We start from the raw sequence: 23,661 nt of genomic DNA, 5'->3' as shown, positions 1-23,661 counted from the left end.
ATGTAACAATATTGAAAAATATTGTTATATAATATTGAAAAATATTGTTTTTTTTTATTACAAAAAATACTAAAGTTTGACAGAAAGTAGCTTTTATTGTTATAACTGTGATTTCATAAAATGAATGAATGAAAGTTGTGGGTCTTTTATAAAGAGAATTTTACATAAAAAGCTGTTTTTGTATAAAACCTATTTTAAAAAAATATTTTTAAAATTTATTTATATAAATTTAAAAAATATGATGAATTCTCCACAAACTGCACAAATGTTGAAAAAAAACATTAATAAACAGAGTAAAATTACATTTGTTTAAAAAAAATTGTTACAAAATTAAATTTTGTTGCCTGGGGTCTCTGGAGACCCCAAAGACCCTGAGTGTACTTCCCAGACGAAGACCGCACAAGGGTTAATGACAGAATTTTCATTTTTGGGTCAACTAACCCTTTAAAGTTAATCAGTTTACCAACACACAAGGATGTCCCACCCCATTTTTTTGAGTGCAGAAAGTCTAACCCTATAAAGACTAGATCCTAAAATCCAGAACTGAAAAGAACTGAACGTGTGTGGGTTATTTTATGAAGCATTTATTGACATTTTAGGTATTTTGTACATTTGTCATCTATCACTAATATAATTGTCTAAATGTATAAATATGATAGAATAGAAACAAAAAGAGAAAAGAAAAAAACAACAACTTGGGTTAATCCAAGAAGAAGTGAACTGTCAATATTGCCCCACTTGCAGAAACCAGTTCAAGTCATCGTCTACTAAACATGTTGCAGCACTGCAGGTTGGATGTCTCCGTGAAATACAAAGGATGGTTCACATGTGAAATAGCCATGATTGCCAAGAATGAAAAGTTTGTGGCAAAGCAGTCAGTGTTTTGTTGAATGTTCACTAAAAGAAATGCAGAGTATTTGCTACTCTAACTAGTCAGTGTCATTGGCGGTCTGTGACTGCTGCTTTATTTTTTATAATTTTCCCTTGTCTTTGCTCTACCAAACCCATTTCAAACATCGATAAATGTAAATGATCAATCCATGTTGCTGTTCAATTTTTTGTCTGTTTTTCTATTGTCTTTTGTCTTCTCCCCATTTTTCTTTTTCAAAATGTCTTTTTTTTTTTAGAGAGAAAATGAAATGACTTTGCCACAATGATTCATGGAATGGGAAATGGTATTTGCACTTGAAATTTGTTTATGCTCATGTAAAAATGTCTGGATTTTGTATTGTCTTTTTAAATGAAAGAAATCGGTGTTCTTAAAGTTGTCTGTTTTGATTTCTTAATGTATACAGAAAAAAGCCAACACCACAGATTATATTATAAGTAGACATCAGTAGCTAAACTTATGCCTTCATTATTTCATAATAATGACGAAACATTTATAACTATAAATTGTCTAAATATAAATTTTTGAAGGTAATCTTTGCATGTGATGATGGCTAACTATTGATGGGAGGCCTAATATAACCATCATGAAGTGGTTTGAGTCACTGATCATAAGTGTGTTGTTCAATTAATACATTTAAAGGATGCATTACCAAAACTGTGATGCAACAATCAGTTATTATGAGGAGCGATGGGCGATTTCGAAACACTACTTCATGAAGCTTCGAATCTTTACGAATCTTTTGTTTTGAATCAGTGGTTCGGTGTGTGCATCAAACTGCCAGTCATGTGATTTTAGTAAACAAGGCTCCTCGGTTTCGTTACGTGGGAATTTTTGTGAGTTTTAACCTTTAATAATAATAAAACCAGCTGGCAGGACTCCCTGTATGTTTACAGCATTAGTTGAGAGATTTTTTTTTTCCTTGAGGAAAATTAACATGTAGCCTAGCTGATATTTATCCAAATAAATCGATATTGAATCAAGATCGGGATCTTACTGCAAGCTTATTACTTGAAGTCATGAAATTTTACCTGTTTTTTTTTTTAAGGTTTTTACCTGATCTCTGATTAGTTGTAGACATTTTAATTGGACATTACTAGGCTATAATTAAAAGTAATAAAAGTAGTAAATTATTGGCCTGTTTAGCTGAGCCGTCCACGGAACAAACACGATTTATAAAATTGAAATTGATGAAAGAACACATATTACACAGACACTTAAATTTGACTTTCAATAAAACATTTGCAATGGGTTTGTAAAAGGTGTTTTTATGCATGTTTGGCCTGAGTTTTTGTTGCATTTACACTATTCTGACCAACAGGGGACGCCAATGTGTGGCGTTTCGAACGCTTTGAAACAGTGAATCATTTTATGAAGCAATTGGTTCAATTGATTCGAAGCTTTTAAAAGCTTCGTTTCTCCCATCTCTACCTACCTCAAAATCTGTTTTTTAGAAAACGTATCAGACGATCAGACGCGCGCTCTCCTTCTTTTCCCGCTTCTTTCATTCAGAGCAAGAAACTGAATTGCGAGAAGCGTCATTTTATATAACAGGTTAGTGTGCTTAATAAACAATGCAAATTTATATCTATTTCTGTATTGTAAAAAAAGAACCAACGAAAAACAATTTCCCTTTTTTTAACATTAGATTTTGGGGTAAAGTAGGCTACAGGCTACTCATTGCTAGTTCACGTTAGCTCAGGTAGCTATTGGGCTAAATAATTACAACATACGACTTTTGATTTTATTAAAGGCACGAGATGTAATATTTTTATATTAAAATATCCAAAAACTACTTGCACAGTGTTATATATTTCGTTCAGCAGTGTCCTTACATTATCCTAAATGTTTCCAAGAATTTGAAATTTAAATCATATCTTATATTATATCATATCGTTTCATAAATAACAGTAAAATGCATTATAATATCTGCAGATTCCTTGTTACATCTGAAATTGGTGGTTTGTTATGTGTTTGAATGCATATTATAATGTATTATAACTGTGGTTACAATTATTCTCGAGATTGCGTTATAATGCATTTTAAGGTGCATTACAAGGCATAATTAATGCAGTAAAATACTTTTATAATGCATTATATATAAAGGTTTTAATTAAAAACAGCAAAGTTTCACAAATGTTTTACCTTCAACCTGTAACATCTGCCTTCACTAATTGACCGAAACCACAGGAATTAACTCATTAGTGGGTTACAAGGCCCACACAGAACTAAAACGTGGTAAAAAGTTTCAAAACTGATAACTAAAAACACGTGTCAAAGCGGGGTATGTAAGAGCAGCTTTTTACATTGTTCATTTTCCAGTGGACACATTAACACTTTAAAAAGCCATTCATTTTATTCCACCACAACATCTCGAACTCTTGCTAAATGAACATTTACACACAAAGACCTTTACGTGTTTAAAGCAGTCACATTTATTGGCCTCTTCTATGCACATTTACTAAACAGCCAGACAAGCTGGCAAACGGTTTTAGAGACATTTTACAATGGGACTTTCCACAAAGTTTACTAAAAAATAAATACAAGACTCAAAGTGTTGCACAGATCAAAAATATACAAAGGCTTATAATTAATGTAAACTTTGAAAACATTTTACATAAGAAACACCCTGGAAACAATTTTAAAAGGTATATTTACACATTTGTACAAAAAAAAAAATAATAATAATAATAATAATAATTTTAGTTGCTTGAAGACCAGTCTAGTACCAGAAGAGATGTCACATAACTGTGTGTTCAGTACAGTGTTTGTCCAACTCTGAAATCCTTTGGTACACAAATCTTTGCATGTTACCATTCACCAAGCATGCTTTAACAATATTAGATTTTTTCAATCATAATTGATTTTGCCTATGTGTGAACTATTCCTGTTTAAATAGCCTTAGGTACAGCAATAGACAATGTGAAAACCTTCACAAACATACTACATCAGTGCAAATTTTAAGGTTAGACTTGCGTCAATGTTGGAATGGTAGCTTACAAAATCGTTTACCTCTGTCTTAGAGATGGATAGTGATGGAAGTCTTAAGATTTGTAATTGTGTTTTTCCCTTTGTATAACATCTTTACCTAAAGCTAGATAGTTGTTAGTGATCAAATAGCTGAAGAAAGCTCAAATACTTGGTCCTGTAAATGATCCAAAGACTGAATCTCACACCAAGCAAGGTAAGTCTTAAAAAACACCAGGTGAGAAAGGAGAGAAATGCCAAATACACCACTGGACATCATTAGGTTTCGAAGGATCATTAACACGGTAGCTTATGTCATTAGTATTTTTTTTTTAATATTATTTATAAGTGGTTTTATTTTCTGTGTAAGATTAATCTCTTTTAAAACCAGTGTTTTCCCAATAAAGCTTAACCTCTGAAAAAAAAGTCCATAAATAAATCTGCAGTCATAAATTGATCAAAGCCCAATATTTCATAAAAGCCAGCTAATAACTCTTGCACTTTCGTACCAAAATGAAAAGCATGAGGTGGATCTTGGAAACTGATATTAAAAAAAGCTAAGAAAAAAAATAAACGGCAGTAGTGCAAACCCATGTTTTTGTTCATCTCTCCTTTGCGACTTTTTTTACAACCTCTTTTCTTTGATTTGCACCATTTTCAGCACATCCTCATTATTGTTGATCCAGCAAAGAAATAGTCTATGTGTGACTTTAAGACGCAAACCCCTCTTACCGCAGACATGCTCTGTCTCTCAGTCTGACGTGACTCTGCACCTCTGTAGTCTTTCTTTGGATACATTTTATTGTCTGTGCTACTTGTTTCCATCAGTGTCTAGGACGATACCCAACTTTAAGTCCTTCTTGTAACTTTCCTCATTGCCCTCTCAACATCTCAAATTCAAACCCAAAGCAACACAAACTGCAAAAGCCTCCTGACCAAAAGCACTTTCACTACACACTTCTAAAAACTTCTACTTGTCCTTCTACCTTTGTTACAATGTTATTCTGCCATAGTCCATTTTACTACATCTAAATGTCTTTGAAAACGATTGTCAACAGTGTTTCAATCTGATATTTTAAGACAAAAACAGATCATTACATATTTGACATATTGATGAGGCAAATTCATTGAAGCTCTCAAAACATGATGTACCAATATCGGCTCCTCTCTGAACTTTTATTGCATGCAGTTAAGTCAATCTATTAAAGTGAAATATATAAAAGCTACAACCACTGCGGTAGAGGCATAATTTCAAGTTGGCTGTAAAAAGCTTGCACAGTATTAGTCCTGCTGTGTGGGTCAGTGATCAATAACAAAAAAATCACTTGACAATGAGCAAAATCATTAATATAAGAGAAACGATTGGTACGGTATTCACAGAATACATCTAGTGCCTGTGTTGTGGCTGTTGTTGTTTTTCTTAGATCAATTAATTGATATAGAAACAATGGGTTGATTTAATTATTTATTTATTTTTTAAGAAATTTGTTTAAAAAAGATAAATATTGAATGGAAGGAAAGAATCAAGTGGTCATTAGTGGTAGAATTGCTTTAAAATTAGATGTTGTGTTAAAATCTCTTAAAAATGCCAAAAAAGGACACAATTTGCCAGATAGTAAATTACTTTTTTCTTTCCAAGATAATCTCATTAAAAATACAATTTTTTAAAAAAAATTCTTATTCTATATGTAGATATTTATTTTCATGTCACTTTTTCTTTTGTGGCATTTTATACGATTTCTCCAAAATGTCTGACATTTTCTCAGTACCAAAAGAAGTGCAAAATAGTGGTTGGCCATCAGGATATTCCAACACAGCTACATCTCTTGCCCGATAAGATCCAGTTGCGGGCGAACTCAAAATTACTTAGCCTATTTATGCTACAGCTAACTATACAAAAGGCCACTCTTTGATTGTCCCAAGCTGTTTGCCATAAACAGTATGTGTTTAAGGTACAAGAAAGATTTTCCCTTCTTTTAACACCTTCTGGACCCATTTTCACAGTTACCCCAGTACAGTACTGTTTTTGTTAATCTTTCTAGACAATGCTAAATGTGTGTGACAAAAGGCATCTGCATCGATGCACTGTGAATAATTACAAAGTGATGGATTCTTAGTATGTAGTTTTCTCCACTCTCATTCTAAAATGAAAGGTACACAAACAAAGCATTTACATGAAATAAATATGCTCATGGAAGTTATTAGAACACAACCACTGAAAATCATCATCAGAATGATTTGTTCTTTTTGATACAAAAGGGTACAGACACTACTTAGTTTGCCTATGGTTTACGGTATTCTTAAGAACGGATACTTAAAAATATGTAGTATGCCAAGTGCCCAGCATTATTAACTTAATATCAAAGATTGTGTCTAGACTTAGTTGATGCTCAAATTTGAAGATGTATTTTTCAGGAGGAACGGTCATCGTGGGGGCTTCCATCTGAGTTTTCTGTTTCCCCTTCTGATATGGCCTGCATGGGAGCAGTGTAAAGCCGACTACGTGTACTGTAGCGGCTACTATTTGCAGCTGGCGGCATCCTTGACCGGCCTTGTCTAGATGAGGCAGATGTGGGAAAAGCTTTTGTGGAGAAGCCCTCAGCATACGGTTTTGGAAAGGGGCTGTGAATTTGCTCAGGAGTTCCCTCTGGAAATTGCTGTTGTAAAGGAGAAAGTGGCTCCTCAAGTTGTCTAGAACCCTCCATCAGGAGCTCACCGGGGCTTTTGGGTGCAATAGGGCTCTTTAGGATCTCTGTAGCTGACATACGATAACTGGAGTCGGACCGACTTCCCTTTTTCAACAGCAGCAATTTGAATTCTTCATTCGAGGTACTGGACTTTTTGGCACTCCTGTAAATTGGACCCGGGGTTTTCTGAGACCCAATTTGAGTAGATGGACTTGCAGGGATGTTTGGGGTGCTTGGCGAGGTTACAGGATTAGTAGCAGAGCCATTCCCAGAGACAATGGGTAAACGGCTCCGCACTGACATTTCTCCAGAATCTTTCCTGCCCAGCATTTTTCGTTTTGACCTGAGATGGAAATACAAGAGACAATAAGAATTTGGGGATTTTTAATATTTTTTATGATCATCAAAAATATAGCAAACTTGAAACACACCTGTGAATCATGGCAAAGAGATCCTCTGTTGTGCGACTTTTACTTGGTGAAAGAAAAACACTATCATCCTCAGATTTGGATTCGTCTGTCAAAGGGGACACAGTTGGATCGCTTGGTGTAGACTCTGAAACAGAAACTCTGAAACTTATTCCAGTTCAAAATGTCTAAAATATTAAACAATATGGCAGCCAGTTTACATAGTAATGGAAAGAATACTCAAACATACCTCTGCTAAAATAGTCCTCTGTGTCTGGTGTTGACCCTTCCTCTACATGTTCCTGAGAGGCACTTCTGGTTGGAACACCTGATGTTACATATTCTTCTCCAGCACTGCTAATTGGATAAGCTTGCAATGTCTCTGATCTTTGATTGACAATATCAGGCACTTGGTCAAGAATATCTGACCTGTTTGCTAGACCATTCTGACCAGGGCTTCCCTCGTTTGGCTCAGATCTCAATAGCTGGTTTTGCTCTACTTCCAGTCTACTCTGGGAAAAGAAATTATTTGAGGTGCTCACCTCTTCTGCAACTTCTCGAGAATTCTCCAACGTCACTTCATCCATGTTCACCTGCTCAGACTGGGCCTTAAAAGCAGTCATGCTCCAAAGAGGGGATGGGGCTAATCGGTCATATCTATTTCTTGCACCAAAATGGCTTGCTATATTCTTAGCAGCTAGTCCATCTACTGGGGTAAACAGTGATTCACAATTGTCCTGAGAGGAAGGTTCTGTGAGAAGGGGTCTATAGGGTGGAGGTTTCCTAGTTTCATGGGGTTTATTGTGAGTAGGTGGGGTGATGATAGTCACAGTGGGACACTTAGGCCTAGTGGCAGTATCAGTGCTAGGTCGATCGTGGCTCCCTTCTCCAGATTTGCCAACTGAACGTAGCTGAACTGAACGAAGAACCGTAGGAGTGATGGCCAAAGGACTAGTGACTGCCAGCTCATCACTCGAAAGACTCTCATGCTTGATTTCTGCTGAAGCTGCTGCCTTGTGTTTGCTCTGGTGCAGGATGTGCATCTGTTTTTTGTGAATTGAAGGCTTGCTGACATTGGGAAGGGCACTTAGGTTAAGGTGAGTGGGAGGTATGATAGGCAATTCAAGGTCCCTTTTTGATGAGTACTGCTGCAAAGAAGCAAGTGAGGACTTCCTTTCTGGGACTTTGGGTTTCCTCTTGCCACCAGGAGGGGACATAGGGTGAGCGTTCGGGAAGAAAGCTGATGGAAGAGAAGATGTTGGTGTCTCCGACTGGCTTGAGTAGCCACTGGAAGGTGATGCTAGACCCACCAGCTTTTCTGGTGAAGGCAATCTAAACTCGCTTTCCACTGATGGTAGTGAAGGAGTAGTGGCCCTTGATCCTGACTGGGAAGTCTGGGATTCTGAGCTCTCCTGTGATTTAATGCATTCAATGACAGTGGTACCCGTAGCTGTGCTGGAATTTGACAGTGATCTGTAAGGATCATTGGATTTCAAGTCATTAAGAAGCCAGAGATCTGCATAGTCTGACTGGACAGCTCCCTCATCCTTGAAGGAATGCGTTTCTGTGGAGCCAAACAAAACAACTTCTGGAATCTCAGTAGAACTCTCAACACCCCAAGCCCCCAGTGGCTCCTCACTCTCCAGCTGACTCGAGGAGCCTCCGTTTAATCCCACATGCTGTGTTCTCTCCCTGGAAGACGTTGATTTGTTCTGACCACCAGCAATCTTTGGTTCGTTCTTGTCAACGGGAGGTCCAACATGGCTGCTTATTGTCCTCAAGGATGAGCTACGTTTTGGTGGGGATGGCTTCACCTTTGGTTTCCTTAGAGAGAGACTGTGTCTCCCAAGTGTGTTTGTTTGATGTCCATATTCTGCCTGCTGCTGGTCTACAGATGCATAGTTATATGTGAAGCTTTTGCTACCTTTAAGACCACAGTCAAAGTGCATGGAGGTATAGTAGCCCTCTGCATCTACAGAATAGTGTGAGGTGGTGTCTGCCTTTTCAGAAGGTGGCCTATCTGTTAAACTTTCAAAAGTGGCTATGCTAGCAAAACTGGGAGATTCTAGGATGTTCTCCACCCTAGAGTGCTCAGGACTGAAGTCAGGGTGGCAAGGCATGTTGTGCCTGTAGTGGGGATAGCTCCACTCACCCTCACTGGCAGTGCTGACTCCAGCATCATCAAGCATGTCAGTTGCAGTGGAAGTGAATGAACCTGTCCTATGGCTACGGAGGCCTTGTGATCGGTCTCCAGGATATGGATCAATAATGAAGCCTGTGGAATCATCATTAGTATTAGTAGCTGCATTCAACGATAGCTCTGAATCACAGTGGGATGATCCGGTGAGTGGGGGTGAGGCTGCAGGTGGAATGGTCTCTGATGTCTGGGAGGGACATGTAGAACTACTACCACTCCAGTTGCCGCTCGAGGACTGGTGATCCTCCTTGTGGTCCATCTGGCTAGTCAGCACACCAGCGTTGGAAACGGAGTGAATGGGGCTACTGAACGTATCAGAACTGGAGGAAATCTCACAACTACCCATGTCAGCTTTACGAGGCAGACGGGATCGACCCCTCTCCATCCAGTCATGCTCTGTACTTCCAGCATGCTGGTTGAATGATAAACTGTTATGCTTGCTCTGTGGGACTGCCTGGTCATCAGTGCTTTCTTCATCATCTTTTAGAATATGTTCCCCTGGGACTGGTAGGAAGTCCTCTGCCTCAAACGGGGACAGATCTTCCTCATCCTCATCATCATCCTCATCACTGTCATCATGACCTTCATCTACCAGTCGCCCCCCCTCACGCGGGAGGCTCCGGGAACGTATACGGGAGCCTACTGAGGTGGTGAACATTGTGTCAGAGTTGTCAGGCAGCGAAGATATGTTCCCCGTCGAATGGGACAGTGACACAGTCACGCTCTGCCCCCTTTGTGCTCTGATCCGTCTACGTGAGGGTGCAGCCCCAACAATCAGGAATTCTTCTGTCTGGCAACCAGAGTCCTTGGTGTTGAGACGAGAGAGAGTGAGATCCTCTTGGCAAATTTCAGGGTTGGTGTGGACTATCACAGTACGTTCCCTGGCTACTGGAGATTCATCAGAATCTAAAAAATGATGAAAGATGTTTTTAGTAATACATTTTATTTATGTGACATTTACTATTATCACCACATGCCATATCTAAATAAAATAAATAAACAAGTAATGAAAACAACAACAAAAAAAGATAGGAGAATGTTACAGCTTCACACACCCAAATCCTGCTGCACTCGTCTGGGAATGCCAGTGATCGTTTTCCGTCTCCTTAGCTTCCTCCGCCGTTGAAGTACTGACTGCGAATGGACTAGAGAGCAGCGCACACTGGCCTCTCTGTCGAACCCAACCCCTGCAAAGAGCAACAGACATGTGAGAGGCTGTTGGGTGCAAGCCACTTTTTTCTACTTCTTCCTACCATGTTTCTCACACACGTTTTTAATGCTAATTTTCGTCATAATATTTATTAAAAGAATACATTTATGAAATAATAAGATAATTTACTTTAACAATAAATTCTTGAATATTATTTAACATATTATATATTATAAGTGTAATACATCTTTATATTTATTTATAACATTTTACAGTATATAACAGTGCTTTAACATCACATATAGAAGTCTAAATTTCTGCTTAAGTTGAACAATACATCTCAGAAGAAAAAAATGCATGTATTATAAAATCATAAATGTAACAAAAAAAAGATGGTTTCAGTCATGTTAAAATATTTTAACTGACACAAAATTACATCAGACAATACGCGATGTCATGCAAGGTGAAAGGAGCGACATATTCAGGACATCAGAACAGAAAACAACCAGGGTTGAAAATGGGAGTATTACTGTCCTACCCGACCCCAGCCTTGCTCTCTAGACTGCAGCCTGCTGCTGTACTCTTTATTTGAAGCTCTATTTGTTTTGATGTTTGTGCAGTGTGTCATGCATCATGACTCTCATGTGATTGCAGGCTTGGCCCTTTGAGCACCAATTACACCACTGCGCCTGTGATGTACAATTTCCAGTCAACACTGTCTTTGACTCAATCCATGCTGACACGCACTGCAAAAGTCCTGTTCCAGTGAAGCCTGGAGTAGATATATCTGGCCTCTTTGTAATTCTAATGCAACTGATTAGCATGCACAAAACGCATTCTTGACTCTTTGCATTTCCTGGCACAAAGAAAGTTACCAAGACAACTAAGAACTTTTTTGTTTAAAATTTTATGACTTGCAGATTTTAACCTACTTTCCAGTGTGTCTAATGCTGTTATTATTCTAATGTATTTCTTCAGTTTGGCCACTTTTGACAAGTTGAAAAATGAAACTTCTTCAAACCATGTTTCATCTATGTTAAAACATTTATCACATGTCATGGAATAACGAAGATCTGATCATGGCCTTGTTAAACCTTCAACTAGCAAATGGCCTAAAAGTGTAAAGCTATTATATTTTACCCTTTAAAAACAGAATGAGTTTTTTAAAAGTGCTTTAAAACAACATTATAGAGGACAGAAAGTTTCCCTACCTGAAAATCCCCTGTTTACCTTAGCCATCTATGTTTCAGGACTACCAACTGTTTATTTATTAAATTAGTAGCCACCGCCAAAATAAGAGTGTTTATATAGCTGAGATGCCAACCCCTTTCTCTCTCTCCACACTTTGTTCTAAATGGTGATGGTTAGGGAATGAAGTGGCACTGAGACTGAAAAGGGAAACTTAATGGACATGTAAAAGATCTCTCACTTAGCAAAGCTGATATCGCTGAGGGGGAAGTAGCGTTGGCGCCCTCCTCTGAAAACAATACACGCAAAATTCAGCGTTCTCACAAGGTGATCCTTCTGTTCATTGATGCCAGAGGAGAACTTTGGTCAAGATGTTGATGCTTTCATATGCATTTAGTTATGAGATGTAACAGACTGTTTCTGTTATGTTAGCACTAGCAAAACTATTATAGCAAAAATATAGGCAGGTAAAAGCCAATATCTTGTCATTTCTGATCTGATACAGGGATTATGAAGGCTGAAATGCTAATGCTAAACATTTTGATGTCAACCATTAGCCGTTTTTCAATGGCCAATACTGAGAGTTGATGATATAAACTGTATAACATGATAGTAAATGAGAAATACAGAAAACAGCTAAAATTAAAGTCTTATTTATAAAAATAATAAAATGCATTTTTTAAAAAAGGCTGTAGTTAAATTCTGGACCTACCATTTGGGCTACTGCCCAAAAATGGCATTAAGGGTGTGTTCACACTTGTCAGGTTTGGTTCAATTAAAATGAGATTTCTCTGTTAGTGTGGTTCATTTGAATAAGTGTGAATGCTGCCATCAGAAGCCTGGTGCACACCAAACAAGTGGACCGAGACCCCTTAAAAAAATGGGTCTTGGACCGCTTTCAAACGAACGCTTTCTGGTGGGGTTCAACTGAAATATGAACGTAACATGGACCAAAGTCATTTAAACAGGATATGATGCCACAAGATGCGACCCTAGAAAGGACACCAGTTTTTTCTCATGATAGTCGCGATGTTGCCATTCACAGTTCAGTATAGGCATCAGAACCGTGTCTCCTCGCAACATTGTTTTGGATGTTCGACAAGTTCTGTTGCAAAATATACATCATAAAAGCCATTTTTTTGTTTTGCATCTTTAGGTTCAATGTTAAAAATGGAAATGTGAATGCTAAACGAACCTGGACTAAATGTATCATTTTCTTTGAGAACCGAACTACAAGTGTAAACACACCCTTAATCAAGAATTGGCACAAAGCTCCTGGCATTATCTGTTATCATTGCTCTTTAGGATTCCCTTACATACTAAATTCGCACACTTTTACAACATCACTAGATCCTAATGGACCAAAGTTCTCCTTCAGTAGTGACAACGTCACCAGACTTGAGCCCTATAGTATGCAGTTGAGCAATACTAGAACGAAACTGGCTTTTCTTTAATTTTCCTTATTATAATGAAACTTTCCTTTACAAAAAAAACATTATAACTGCTATGAACTACCATTTAAGTGCCATACTCAGTTCTGACTCAGCATGCATTATCGCCAGCAAACACTAGAAGCATTTACCTGTTACATTAATGGGAACAATGCATGAGGTGATGACTTGAGAGTCTGTCTTCATCTTCTCTTCTGGGGTGGGTAATGGTAACAGTCCAGCCCAGTTTGTCTGTTTGTCCAACGTTGAGGGCACGTTTGGGATCGGGCACTTCGGCCAGTGGCCCAGAGCCACTGCCTCTGAATCTGAATCAACTGGAGGAGCAACCTAGAAGAACATTACGGCAAAGAATATCAGTATGAGCTTTCTGCGGTTGTGATGTTTCCAACTGCTGTAAACTTCAAGACCCCATGAATTCAATTGATAAGCGCAGTTGAAGTGTTAGTTAATTATTCACCCTCACGTCGTTCCAAACCCACAAGACTTTCCTTCATTTTTGAACACAAATGAACATATTTTTAATGAAATCTGAGAGCTTTCTTTCCTTCCATAGACAGCCTACGCAACTACCACTTTCAAGGCCCAGAAAGGTAGTAAAGACTTCATTAAAGTAATCCATGTGACTCTAGTGAATTAACCTCAGTTTTAAAAAGCGAAGCAAGTGCTTTGTTGGAGATTAATATTTTCTAAATAAAGTGGTAAATTATGTTTTTTTGCACCAAAAAAGCACTTGCATTTCTTCATAGAGAGATTAACCCACTATAGTCATATGGATTACTTTAATGATGTCTTTACAACCTTTCTGGGCCTTGAAAGTGGTAGTTGCGTAGGCTGTCAATGGAGGGACAGAAATCTCAGACTTCATTAAAAAGATCTTCATTTGTGTTCTGAAGATGAACGAAAGTCTTCCGGGTTTGGAAATTTGACATGATGGTGAGTAATTAATGACAATTTTCATTTTTGGGTGAACTAACCCTTTAATGTTCCTATGATGTATTTCCCAATGAAACGGGAAGTTGGACCTTTATTCTTATAAATAGCCAATGGTCTTTATTTACGTCACAGTCATAATTTGCTATTTTTTTGCTAGTCAGTGGCTAAAGAAATATTTAAAAGTTGGATACATTATTAATACTCTTGGTCCATATTTCCTGGAGAAGAAGACTGTATGTTTTTATGTGTATATCTGCTAAAAGTAACTTTAGCAGCAGAAAACTTCAATGCTAACAGACATAAGCTAAAAGCAACAAAAATCCTATTTTGATTTCATGAGGTCTGTGAAAAAGGGGAATAAATTGAAGAACATTTAGATTTTAGTTACAAAAGATACATGCACGTGCATAAAGAAGCATTGACGCATGCAAAGCAAATGACAATGAAGATGCATTAGTGTAAAACAGTTTCAGGAAAAAATGATAAGAAATTAAACAACCCAGGAGGACGCATATCTACATGAAGCACACAACACAACACTTCAGTGTTCAATTCCCACTTTTCAGCTGTCATCCACTGCACCAGCTGAAGTACACTCACTAAATCCTGTCAGCTAACTTTGCAGCTAATCTAATGAGTTAAAGCTACTGTACAAACTTACCTTGTGGAGTTTACAGAGTGTAAAAGGTTTGAAGCGTTCAGTGGCTGTCACCCAGCCACATATGAACGTGCACAATGTTAAAGAGAGCTGTGATATTGAGTTTATGTGTGTCGCTTTCCCAGCCGCCCAATGAGGATCTCACAATAAACAGCAGCCAAAAAAAAGTGTTACCACGGAAACTTCTCCCAAAACCAGAGGAGGAGGAGGAAAAGAAAGAGGGAAGAGGCACAAAAACAGACGGACAGAATCAAAGGGAGTTTATGGCCTTTTTGTTTTCCGGCGCTGAAACGAGGGGCAAGGGGTGAAGTGGAGTATTGGAAAACACGGGATCAAAGCAGAAAAAAAGAAAAGGAGAAGGAGGGTATGGAGCCAAAAAATGAGCAGGAGAAGAGGGAAAGTAGGGGGCTGGGAAAGAGCCAAATGTGACGGTTTGATTTCTCCATCTGGCTCGTGTTCAAAAGCTATTTTGATTAGAAAAGAAACGAGACATCAGGGGAATGAAAGAATGCCATTCATGAAGTTTAAGACCAGAAAGAGAGAAAGAGCGTAAAGGAGTGCGAGGAAACCTGAGAAAGTTAAAGTTATAGTATATGTCTACAAGACTTATGTTTATGGTCCAAAATGCACATTTTGGCAATCTTCCAATGGCAAGTGATTAAATAAATAAGTACAATACTAGGCAAAGGTTTCGAATTATTAAGATTTTTGAATGTTTTTGAAAGAAGTCTCTTCTGCTCACCAAGGCTGCATTTATTTGATCAAAAAATATATAGTAAAATATAATTTATTCCTGTGATCAAAGCTGAATTTTCAGCATCATTACTCCAGTCTTCAGTGTCACATGATCCTTCAGAAATCATTCTAATATGATGATTCTGCTCACTTAATAACAATGGATTTGTCGATGAGTTTCAGATTATTGTTTTTATCATTCAACTTAGAAACATGCATTATGTTGCAGTTCCACGTTACCAGCCTGTAAATCAAACTTACAGGTCACAGCTGGTCACTTTATAAGGAACAAAGACAATTTTTTACTTGCATTCATTTTTGACCCTGCATATCTCTTAAAATGGATCAGAAAAGACAGACAACAACAAGTGTGAACTGAAGACAACATTTCAATAGGGAACTCATGACAGAGTGTCTCTGTTCTCGTTTTCACTCTCTAAAGGATCTATCTTGGAGTCAGGCACTCAGGCAGGGGTTTGTGGGTAAGCCACAGTGCCGGGAGTTGATGGGCAATTATATTTTTCTGCCACAGATACACACATGCAGTCAGACAGCAGCTCTACCCTGGAAACCCTGTCATTAGGAAACCTCAGACTAGCGCACTTCCGTGTGTGTGTGTGTGTGTGTGTGTGTGTGTCGTAGACATTCCACACATACTGTTTCAGGAGCATAATGCTGGAGAGAGCATGAGAAGGACAGTGTTTTATTAGTCTGAGCAAGTGTCGATTTATACAGCATTACTAGGTCTATACCAGGGTTAAATCTGGGCAAAAACGCATTTGTAGTGAATTTCACTTGCAGAGATTTTTATTTGAGGATTTAAAGGATTAGTTCACTTCAGAATTAAAATGTCCTGATAGTTTACTCACCCCCATGTCATCCAAGATGTTCATGTCTTTCTTTCTTCAGTCCAAAAGAAATTAAGGTTTTTGAGGAAAACATTCCAGGATTTTTCTCCATATAGTGGACTTCACTGGGGTTCAACGGGTTGAAGGTCCAAATGTCAGTTTCAGTGCAGCTTCAAAGAGCTCTACATGATCCCAGACGAGGAATAAGAGTCTTGTGTGACATAGACGGAAGTACTGATCAAGTGTTTACAAAGCGAACGTGTGAAGACTAAGTCAAACGTCCTTTACAAAAAAAGGCAAAACAACAATGTCAAATAATTTTAAAGTTGGAGGAGAAAATGAGATGGAGTTTTTTGCCCTACCGCGATATTTCCGTCTAAGTCACGCATGATCTTTCCAACGTGATTACGTAATGCGTGGTGCATCGCAGAGCAGTGCAAGACGAGCTTTTGTGGTTAAAAAGTATATTATTTTTTATTTTTTTTAAAAAACAACAAATCGTTTCACTAGATAAGACTCTTATTCCTCGTCTGGGATTGTGTAGAGCTCTTTGAAGCTGCACTGAAACTGACATTTAGACCTTCAACACGTTGAACCCCAGTGAAGTCCACTATATGGAGAAAAATCCTGGAATGTTTTCCTCAAAAACCTTCATTTCTTTTTGACTGAAGAAAGAAAGATATAAACATCTTGGATGACATGGGGGTGAGAAAATGATCAGGAAATTTTAATTCTGAAGTGAACTAATCTTTGAAAGTCACTGCAGAAACTGTGGATGTCATATAGGTGAGGGCAGATAATAGGAGTAATTCAAAAACACTCAGATATGCAAAAATACATTTTTTTTTATTTTTGTTTATTGTTTTTATTTGGCAAATTATTTAAAATGTGCTCTAAAAGTGCATTTATTGTTTTTATTTACAGCACTTCTGAGTTAAACTGTATAGTTGATAACCATAATTGTAAACATTGAGATGTGGTTATATGCGATCAATTGAAGTATTTGACATAAATAAACGACATGATGTGTGCTTTTATATGCTCCATAAAAATACACTACCATTCAAAATTTGGAGTCAGTTTTTAATGTTTTTGAAAGAAGTCTCTTCTGCTCACCAATGCCTCAAAATTCAGTAAAAAAAATGTGAAATATTATTACAATTTAAAATAAGCTGTTTTCTATGTGAATATATTGTAAAATGTAATTTATTCCTGTGATCAAAGCTTAATTTTCAGCATCTTAAGCATCACATGATCCTTCAAAAAAATAATTCTAATATGCTGATTTGCTGCTCAAGAAACATTTCTGATTATTATCAATTTTGAAAACAGTTGTGCTGCTTCATATTTTTGTAAGATGCCCTCAAAAACCAATTCCCCCTTAATGAGTTTCTGACACTGGTCTACAACTATTTCATTCAGACTTGCACACACATGCACAGAAGATCATTTTGATGTTGTCATATCCAGATGAAAGGTCAGGCTGATGTTAGGAACTAAAGAAGGCAGTAGCATCAGAAGAGAAGTTATAGATGTTAGACAAAAGCTCAAAGAACCCTGTTAAGATTTGGTTTTCATTCAGAAGTTAACAATATCTGAGTAAATATTTATATTAAAGCTCATAAATGTTAAAACGTTGTCTTAAAGATTCTACCAAACCAAATCTTATTTTTGTCAAAGATTCAATCAGTTTTAGCCTCATCCCCATGACTATGATTTGATTAGGGATGCGAAACTGTTTCTAGATCAGCGTGAAAGAAGAATCTAGGAGACGTTTGGGGTAAAATACCTTTCTGCTCCATGGGGAAAAATGACAACACTCAGTAGGGGAGGAGGACCGGGTGCTTTGGAACTACAACACACACACAAACACAAAGATGGATTATGAATATGAGGATGAACATGAACACAGATATGAACATAATGAGGGAATCACAGTCTGGTGCTTGTGTATGCAAAACTGTTCCAGTCATTTAAACTGACAGAACAGTCATGATTCATTGTGCTTGTCAAAACATGATGTGATGATATAGATGGAGGTGATTATATATAATTAAGAAGTCGTCCTCAGTTCTGCAGCACTGAAATGCCGTGCATCCCAATTCACATACATATATAGTGTGCGCTACAAGTAAGCTGTGCTGTGATGGAAAAGTACATACTAGCACAGTGCAATTTGGTTCTAGAAGTATCTTTCCATTCGTCACAAACATTTAGCATACTATTTTCAACCTACTATAATTTGAGATGCACTAATTCTTCTCTTGCATGCTATGTAGGACGGATAGAATGCAAAATGGGACGCAGCATGTGTCCTAACCAGGTGCAACGCATTTCAAAAGCAAAGAACTTTTCAGTCACACACGGCAAATAAAAAATTGATGTTTAATATGCAGTAATGTTGAGGAGAATTTTGGACCAGTCAGAATTCAGAGTGGGCGGGACTACCCGATGCACACAGAGGGTTGATGTATTTTTGCAGGCCAAAACCCAGAAATTAGTTTTTTGGTTAAATGCAGTTAATACAAGTTTTAACTGCTTTTGTTTGTCTTGATAAAGGCGGATGCTAACAAATGAACATGAATAAGATGATATTGTGTGTTATCACCTGGTTAGGTCATGTGCACTACAATAAGTAAAGATATATAATCCAGCACAGCTGACTGAACTCCTGTCAGCAACCTGAAGACATCCTGAAATAATAGTGTTGTTATAAGATGTTTAAGAAAGAAATGAATGTTGTTTGTCCTCACGGCTGCAGGGTTGGCTGCAAAAGAGGAGTTATTTTCATAATGACTGGCCTGGTACAAATAATGTCCTTACAACACGACATCCAGAGAGATGATCCCTGCTTTTAGATCAGCTGGATCAAAATAATCATTAAATAATCATTAAATTGAAAAAAAAAAAAAAAAGAGGAACCGAACTGGCAGCCTGGCCGATATAGTTGATCACCTGCTTCTGATTTATTCATTATGTGTCAAAAGATACAAACTGTGAGACCGAAGAATGAATGAATAATGTAGAACCATCATGATTTCATGAAGAAAAAAATACTCTATAAACATGCATATTGATTACATGCTTCACAAGGTATGAGCTATGGATGCTTGTGTCCGCCATGAAATAAAAAATAAAAAGGTAATTGTGACTTTATATCTCGCAATTCTGACTTTATAACTTGTAATTCTGACTTTATAATTCGCAATTCTGACTTTATAATTCGTAATTCTGACTTTATAACTTGTAATTCTGACTTTATCTCGCAATTCTGACTTTATATCTCGCAATTCTGACTTTATAACTCGCAATTCTGACTTTATATCTCGCAATTCTGACTTTATAACTTGTAATTCTGACTTTATAACTTGTAATTCTGACTTTATATCTCGCAATTCTGACTTTATATCTCGCAATTCTGACTTTATATCTCGTAATTCTGACTTTATATCTCGTAATTCTGACTTTATAATTCATAATTCTGACTTTATATCTCGCAATTCTGACTTTATAACTCGCAATTCTGACTTTATATCTCGCAATTCTGACTTTATAACTCGCAATTCTGACTTTATATCTCGCAATTCTGACTTTATAACTCGCAATTCTGACTTTATATCTCGCAATTCTGACTTTATAACTCGCAATTCTGACTTTATAACTCGCAATTCTGACTTTATATCTCGTAATTCTGACTTTATAACTTGCAATTCTGACTTTATAACTTGTAATTCTGACTTTATAACTTGTAATTCTGACTTTATATCTCGCAATTCTGACTTTATATCTCGCAATTCTGACTTTATATCTCGTAATTCTGACTTTATATCTCGTAATTCTGACTTTATAATTCATAATTCTGACTTTATATCTCGTAATTCTGACTTTATAATTCATAATTCTGACTTTATATCTCGCAATTCTGACTTTATATCTCACAATTCTGACTTTATAACTTGTAATTCTGACTTTATATCTCGCAATTCTGACTTTATATCTCACAATTCTGACTTTATATCTCGCAATTCTGACTTTATATCTCGCAATTCTGACTTTATAACTCGCAATTCTGACTTTATATCTCGCAATTCTGACTTTATATCTCGCAATTCTGACTTTATAACTTGTAATTCTGACTTTATATCTCGCAATTCTGACTTTATATCTCACAATTCTGACTTTATATCTCGCAATTCTGACTTTATATCTCGCAATTCTGACTTTATAACTCGCAATTCTGACTTTATATCTCGCAATTCTGACTTTATATCTCGCAATTCTGACTTTATAACTCGCAATTCTGACTTTATAACTCGCAATTCTGACTTTATATCTCGTAATTCTGACTTTATAACTTGTAATTCTGACTTTATAATTCGCAATTCTGACTTTATATCTCGTAATTCTGACTTTATAACTTGCAATTCTGACTTTATAATTTGTAATTCTGACTTTATAATTCGCAATTCTGACCTTATATCTCGTAATTCTGACTTTATAACTTGTAATTCTGACTTTATAATTCGCAATTCTGACTTTATAACTTGCAATTCTGACTTTATAACTTGTAATTCTGACTTTATAATTCGCAATTCTGACTTTATATCTCGTAATTCTGACTTTATAACTTGTAATTCTGACTTTATAATTCGCAATTCTGACTTTATATCTCGTAATTCTGACTTTATAACTTGCAATTCTGACTTCATAACTTGTAATTCTGACTTTATAATTCGCAATTCTGACTTTATAACTTGTAATTCTGACTTTATAATTCGCAATTCTGACTTTATATCTCATAATTCTGACTTTATAACAAGTTTTCAATTCTGAGAAATAAAGTCAGAATTATGAGATAAAAAGTTGCAATTACCTTTTTTATTTTTTTATTCAGTGGCAGAAACGAGCTTCATAATGAGCCTTGTAAAAAGAAGTGCACTTCATTGTTTTTAATGTGCACTTCAAATCAAAACTGTACTGCAGATAATATAATATAATATTAATGAAATAAAAGGATACTTAAGTGTACTTACAGAAAGTGAACTTTAATGTCAAGTAAAAAGCTTTACTTTTGAGTACATTTTAAATCACTGTTTTAATAATATTTTGTAATGCATTAAAGAAATACTCATTCTGATGTGTTTACTAACATACTAAAGCACATGTAAAGTGAGTTATTTGATATTACATATAAAGTTCATATATATTAAATGTACTAAACTGCTACTTCATCATTACATTGGGATAAATGCTATTCGCCAAATTTCAAAGACAATAGATGTAACACTAAAAATTGCTGAGTTAAAAACAACTCAAGTAGGGTTGAAAATGGACAAACCCAGCAACTGGGTTGTTTTGACCCAGCAGTTTAGTTAAATGTTTGACCCAACCTGCTGGGCAGTTTTATTTAACTCAACAATTGTTTAAAAATGAATATATGGCTGGCTTAAAATGAACCCAAAATAGGTTGGAAATCAAAAATCAGACACATAATTACTAGAGGCAACAATAATAGTCAAAAGGTAAACATTTATTAATAAGCAATTTAATAAATGTTTATTAATTCATTATTATTTATTAAATGTATTAATAAAAATAAAAAAATGTTTTAATTAATTTCCAACCTTTTTGGGTTTATTTTAGGCAAGCAATACAGTCATTTTTAAACAATAGTTGAGTTAAATAAAACTACCCAGCTGGTTGGGTCAAATATTTAACTAAACTGTTGAGTCAAAACAACCCAGTTACTGAGTTTGTCCATTTTCAACCCTACTTGGGTTGTTTTTAACCCAGCATTTTTTTAAAGTGAATTATAACTACATATTTAGATATATTTAAGTCCTACTTAAGTGGGTCAAAAACACTCTTAAGTTCCATTAACTGCATTTAATGTAAATTTTAAGTGTAATACATTTTATTTAATTGCAATTAACATGCAATAAAGTGTCCAAAAACATTAGCATTTGCTTTTTAAAGTATGCTAAAGTGTATTTTTCTTTCACAAGGGGATATTTGAAGGCAAAAATACACAAATAAAGGACAACAGTGGTGGATTGATTTGGCTAAAATGAAATGTCTCCATGCAGTGCAGCGTGGGTTTTGCGTGACACACAGGCGTGTGTTTACCTGTGTTTGTGTTGTCTGAGTTTCTATGTCTCTCTCTGTCCTTTCCTAAACACACAGACACACTATCATCATCATCACACCGTCTACAGGAAATCACACTATAGCTCAGGTCTCCAGCGCGGCAGGTGTTTACCGTTGTCAGCGGCCTCTCTCTCTGCTGGCGTCTCCTGTGTGCGCGGGGCGACGGGTAGCTGGGCATCATGGGCGGAGCCATGGAGATGGAGATGGTCACCCTCCGCTGTCTCTCGCTGACCTCCTGCCTCTGCTGCTGGTCTGTGTGCAGATCCACACACAAAAGAGAAATCCATAAGTCATTTCTATCAACAAGACACTTGATCTGAGGAATAAATCATGTGTGGAACACAAACGCTGAAGTTTAATACTTGTTAAGAGCAGTATAACAGTGATGCTTTCAAGCACCACTAGTAATTAGAAACAGCATAGTGTGAGTTTGTGAAATCATAATCCACACTTTTGAACATATAATCACATTTTGGATTTGTCCTTTTTTTGACATTTTTTATTGATCTGTAAAGTGAAGATTTAATGGTTTAAATTGTATCATGGTGTGTGGCAAATTATTACGTCATTTGACATTTTTCACTTTTGCTTATACATTACAAATAAATCTCTGTTTTAGGAATTTTAATTTTCATATTATAGTTTTAATAATTCTATTCTGTCATGTACAGTGTTGTTATGAAAACTAAAACTATTAAAATAATTTTCGTTAATTGAAATAAAGGTAAAATAAAATAAATGATAAATATTAGATGAAAAACCTAGAGTTAAAAAAATTAAAGAACTTTAGAAATGTTACCTTGGCAAGTAAATGAAATAAAATAAGTTTAAGTACTAAAATTGCTCAAACTAAAACTACAATAAAAAATATAGCTGCGAGCAGCGATGGCGGGCCCAAGCCCGGTGGCACCGCCACCCCGGTGGCTTCAGGGCAACTGTGCACAGCGGGCAATAGGCACTTAAAACGGTTAAACATCAAAGGACTATGTCAAATTCACTCCACATTTACTGCACTACAAGGTGCCACTATAGAGCCCCTCCTCCCTGCCCATTTTCAAAGGATTACATGTGCCAAGTTTTAACATTATTCTGATGAATTTTGAAGCAAATCAGGTAAAAATAAGAGGGTGATCTCAATGTATGCTGAAAGTGACACATTTTCTGCTTCCAGTTGGTGGCGCTATGACTTTGAATCACAATAGTCACATCCATGTGATCAGCCTTGTACAACGAAGACTAAGCCGAAGTTTCATCAAAATCAATTAATGTATGCAGAAGTTATAACACTTTGTTTCCCTTTTCTTGCCATAAATTCGTTGCCTCGCCACGGCCAAACCGTTTGAGATATCCAAAATCCGTTTGCAATTAAACAACTTCAATGTGTTAGCAACAAGTTAAAAAAAG

General features: G+C 36.5%; 1 protein-coding gene across 8 annotated transcripts in view; it reads right to left on the bottom strand.

Annotated features, from left to right (window-relative positions):
• Positions 1 to 3,296: 3,296 nt before the first annotated feature.
• nhsa (Nance-Horan syndrome a (congenital cataracts and dental anomalies)) overlaps positions 3,297 to 23,661 on the bottom strand; it is a 135,182-nt gene continuing 114,817 nt past the window's right edge. For 2 of the 8 annotated variants that reach the window (XM_048177179.1, XM_048177185.1), the window contains exons 3-11: positions 22,370 to 22,509; positions 22,237 to 22,281; positions 17,900 to 17,962; positions 13,068 to 13,263; positions 11,727 to 11,774; positions 10,203 to 10,334; positions 7,201 to 10,053; positions 6,975 to 7,098; positions 3,297 to 6,886 (exon numbers count right to left, since the gene is read on the bottom strand). In XM_048177179.1, the coding sequence (XP_048033136.1) occupies positions 6,268 to 6,886; positions 6,975 to 7,098; positions 7,201 to 10,053; positions 10,203 to 10,334; positions 11,727 to 11,774; positions 13,068 to 13,263; positions 17,900 to 17,962; positions 22,237 to 22,281; positions 22,370 to 22,509 (4,220 nt within the window). In that variant the 3' untranslated portion in view covers positions 3,297 to 6,267. Of the gene's footprint in view, positions 6,887 to 6,974; positions 7,099 to 7,200; positions 10,054 to 10,202; positions 10,335 to 11,726; positions 11,775 to 13,067; positions 13,264 to 14,530; positions 16,163 to 17,899; positions 17,963 to 22,236; positions 22,282 to 22,369; positions 22,510 to 23,661 lie in introns of those variants that run through there. The other 6 variants (XM_048177184.1, XM_048177186.1, XM_048177181.1 and 3 more) reach the window with 5 other exon arrangements.

The sequence above is a fragment of the Megalobrama amblycephala genome, linkage group LG24 (genome assembly GCF_018812025.1).
Source record: "Megalobrama amblycephala isolate DHTTF-2021 linkage group LG24, ASM1881202v1, whole genome shotgun sequence".
Taxonomy (NCBI): Eukaryota; Metazoa; Chordata; class Actinopteri; order Cypriniformes; family Xenocyprididae; genus Megalobrama; species Megalobrama amblycephala.
The sequence above is the reverse complement of the archived record's forward strand: the minus strand, read 5'-3'. Positions and strand labels throughout refer to the sequence as shown.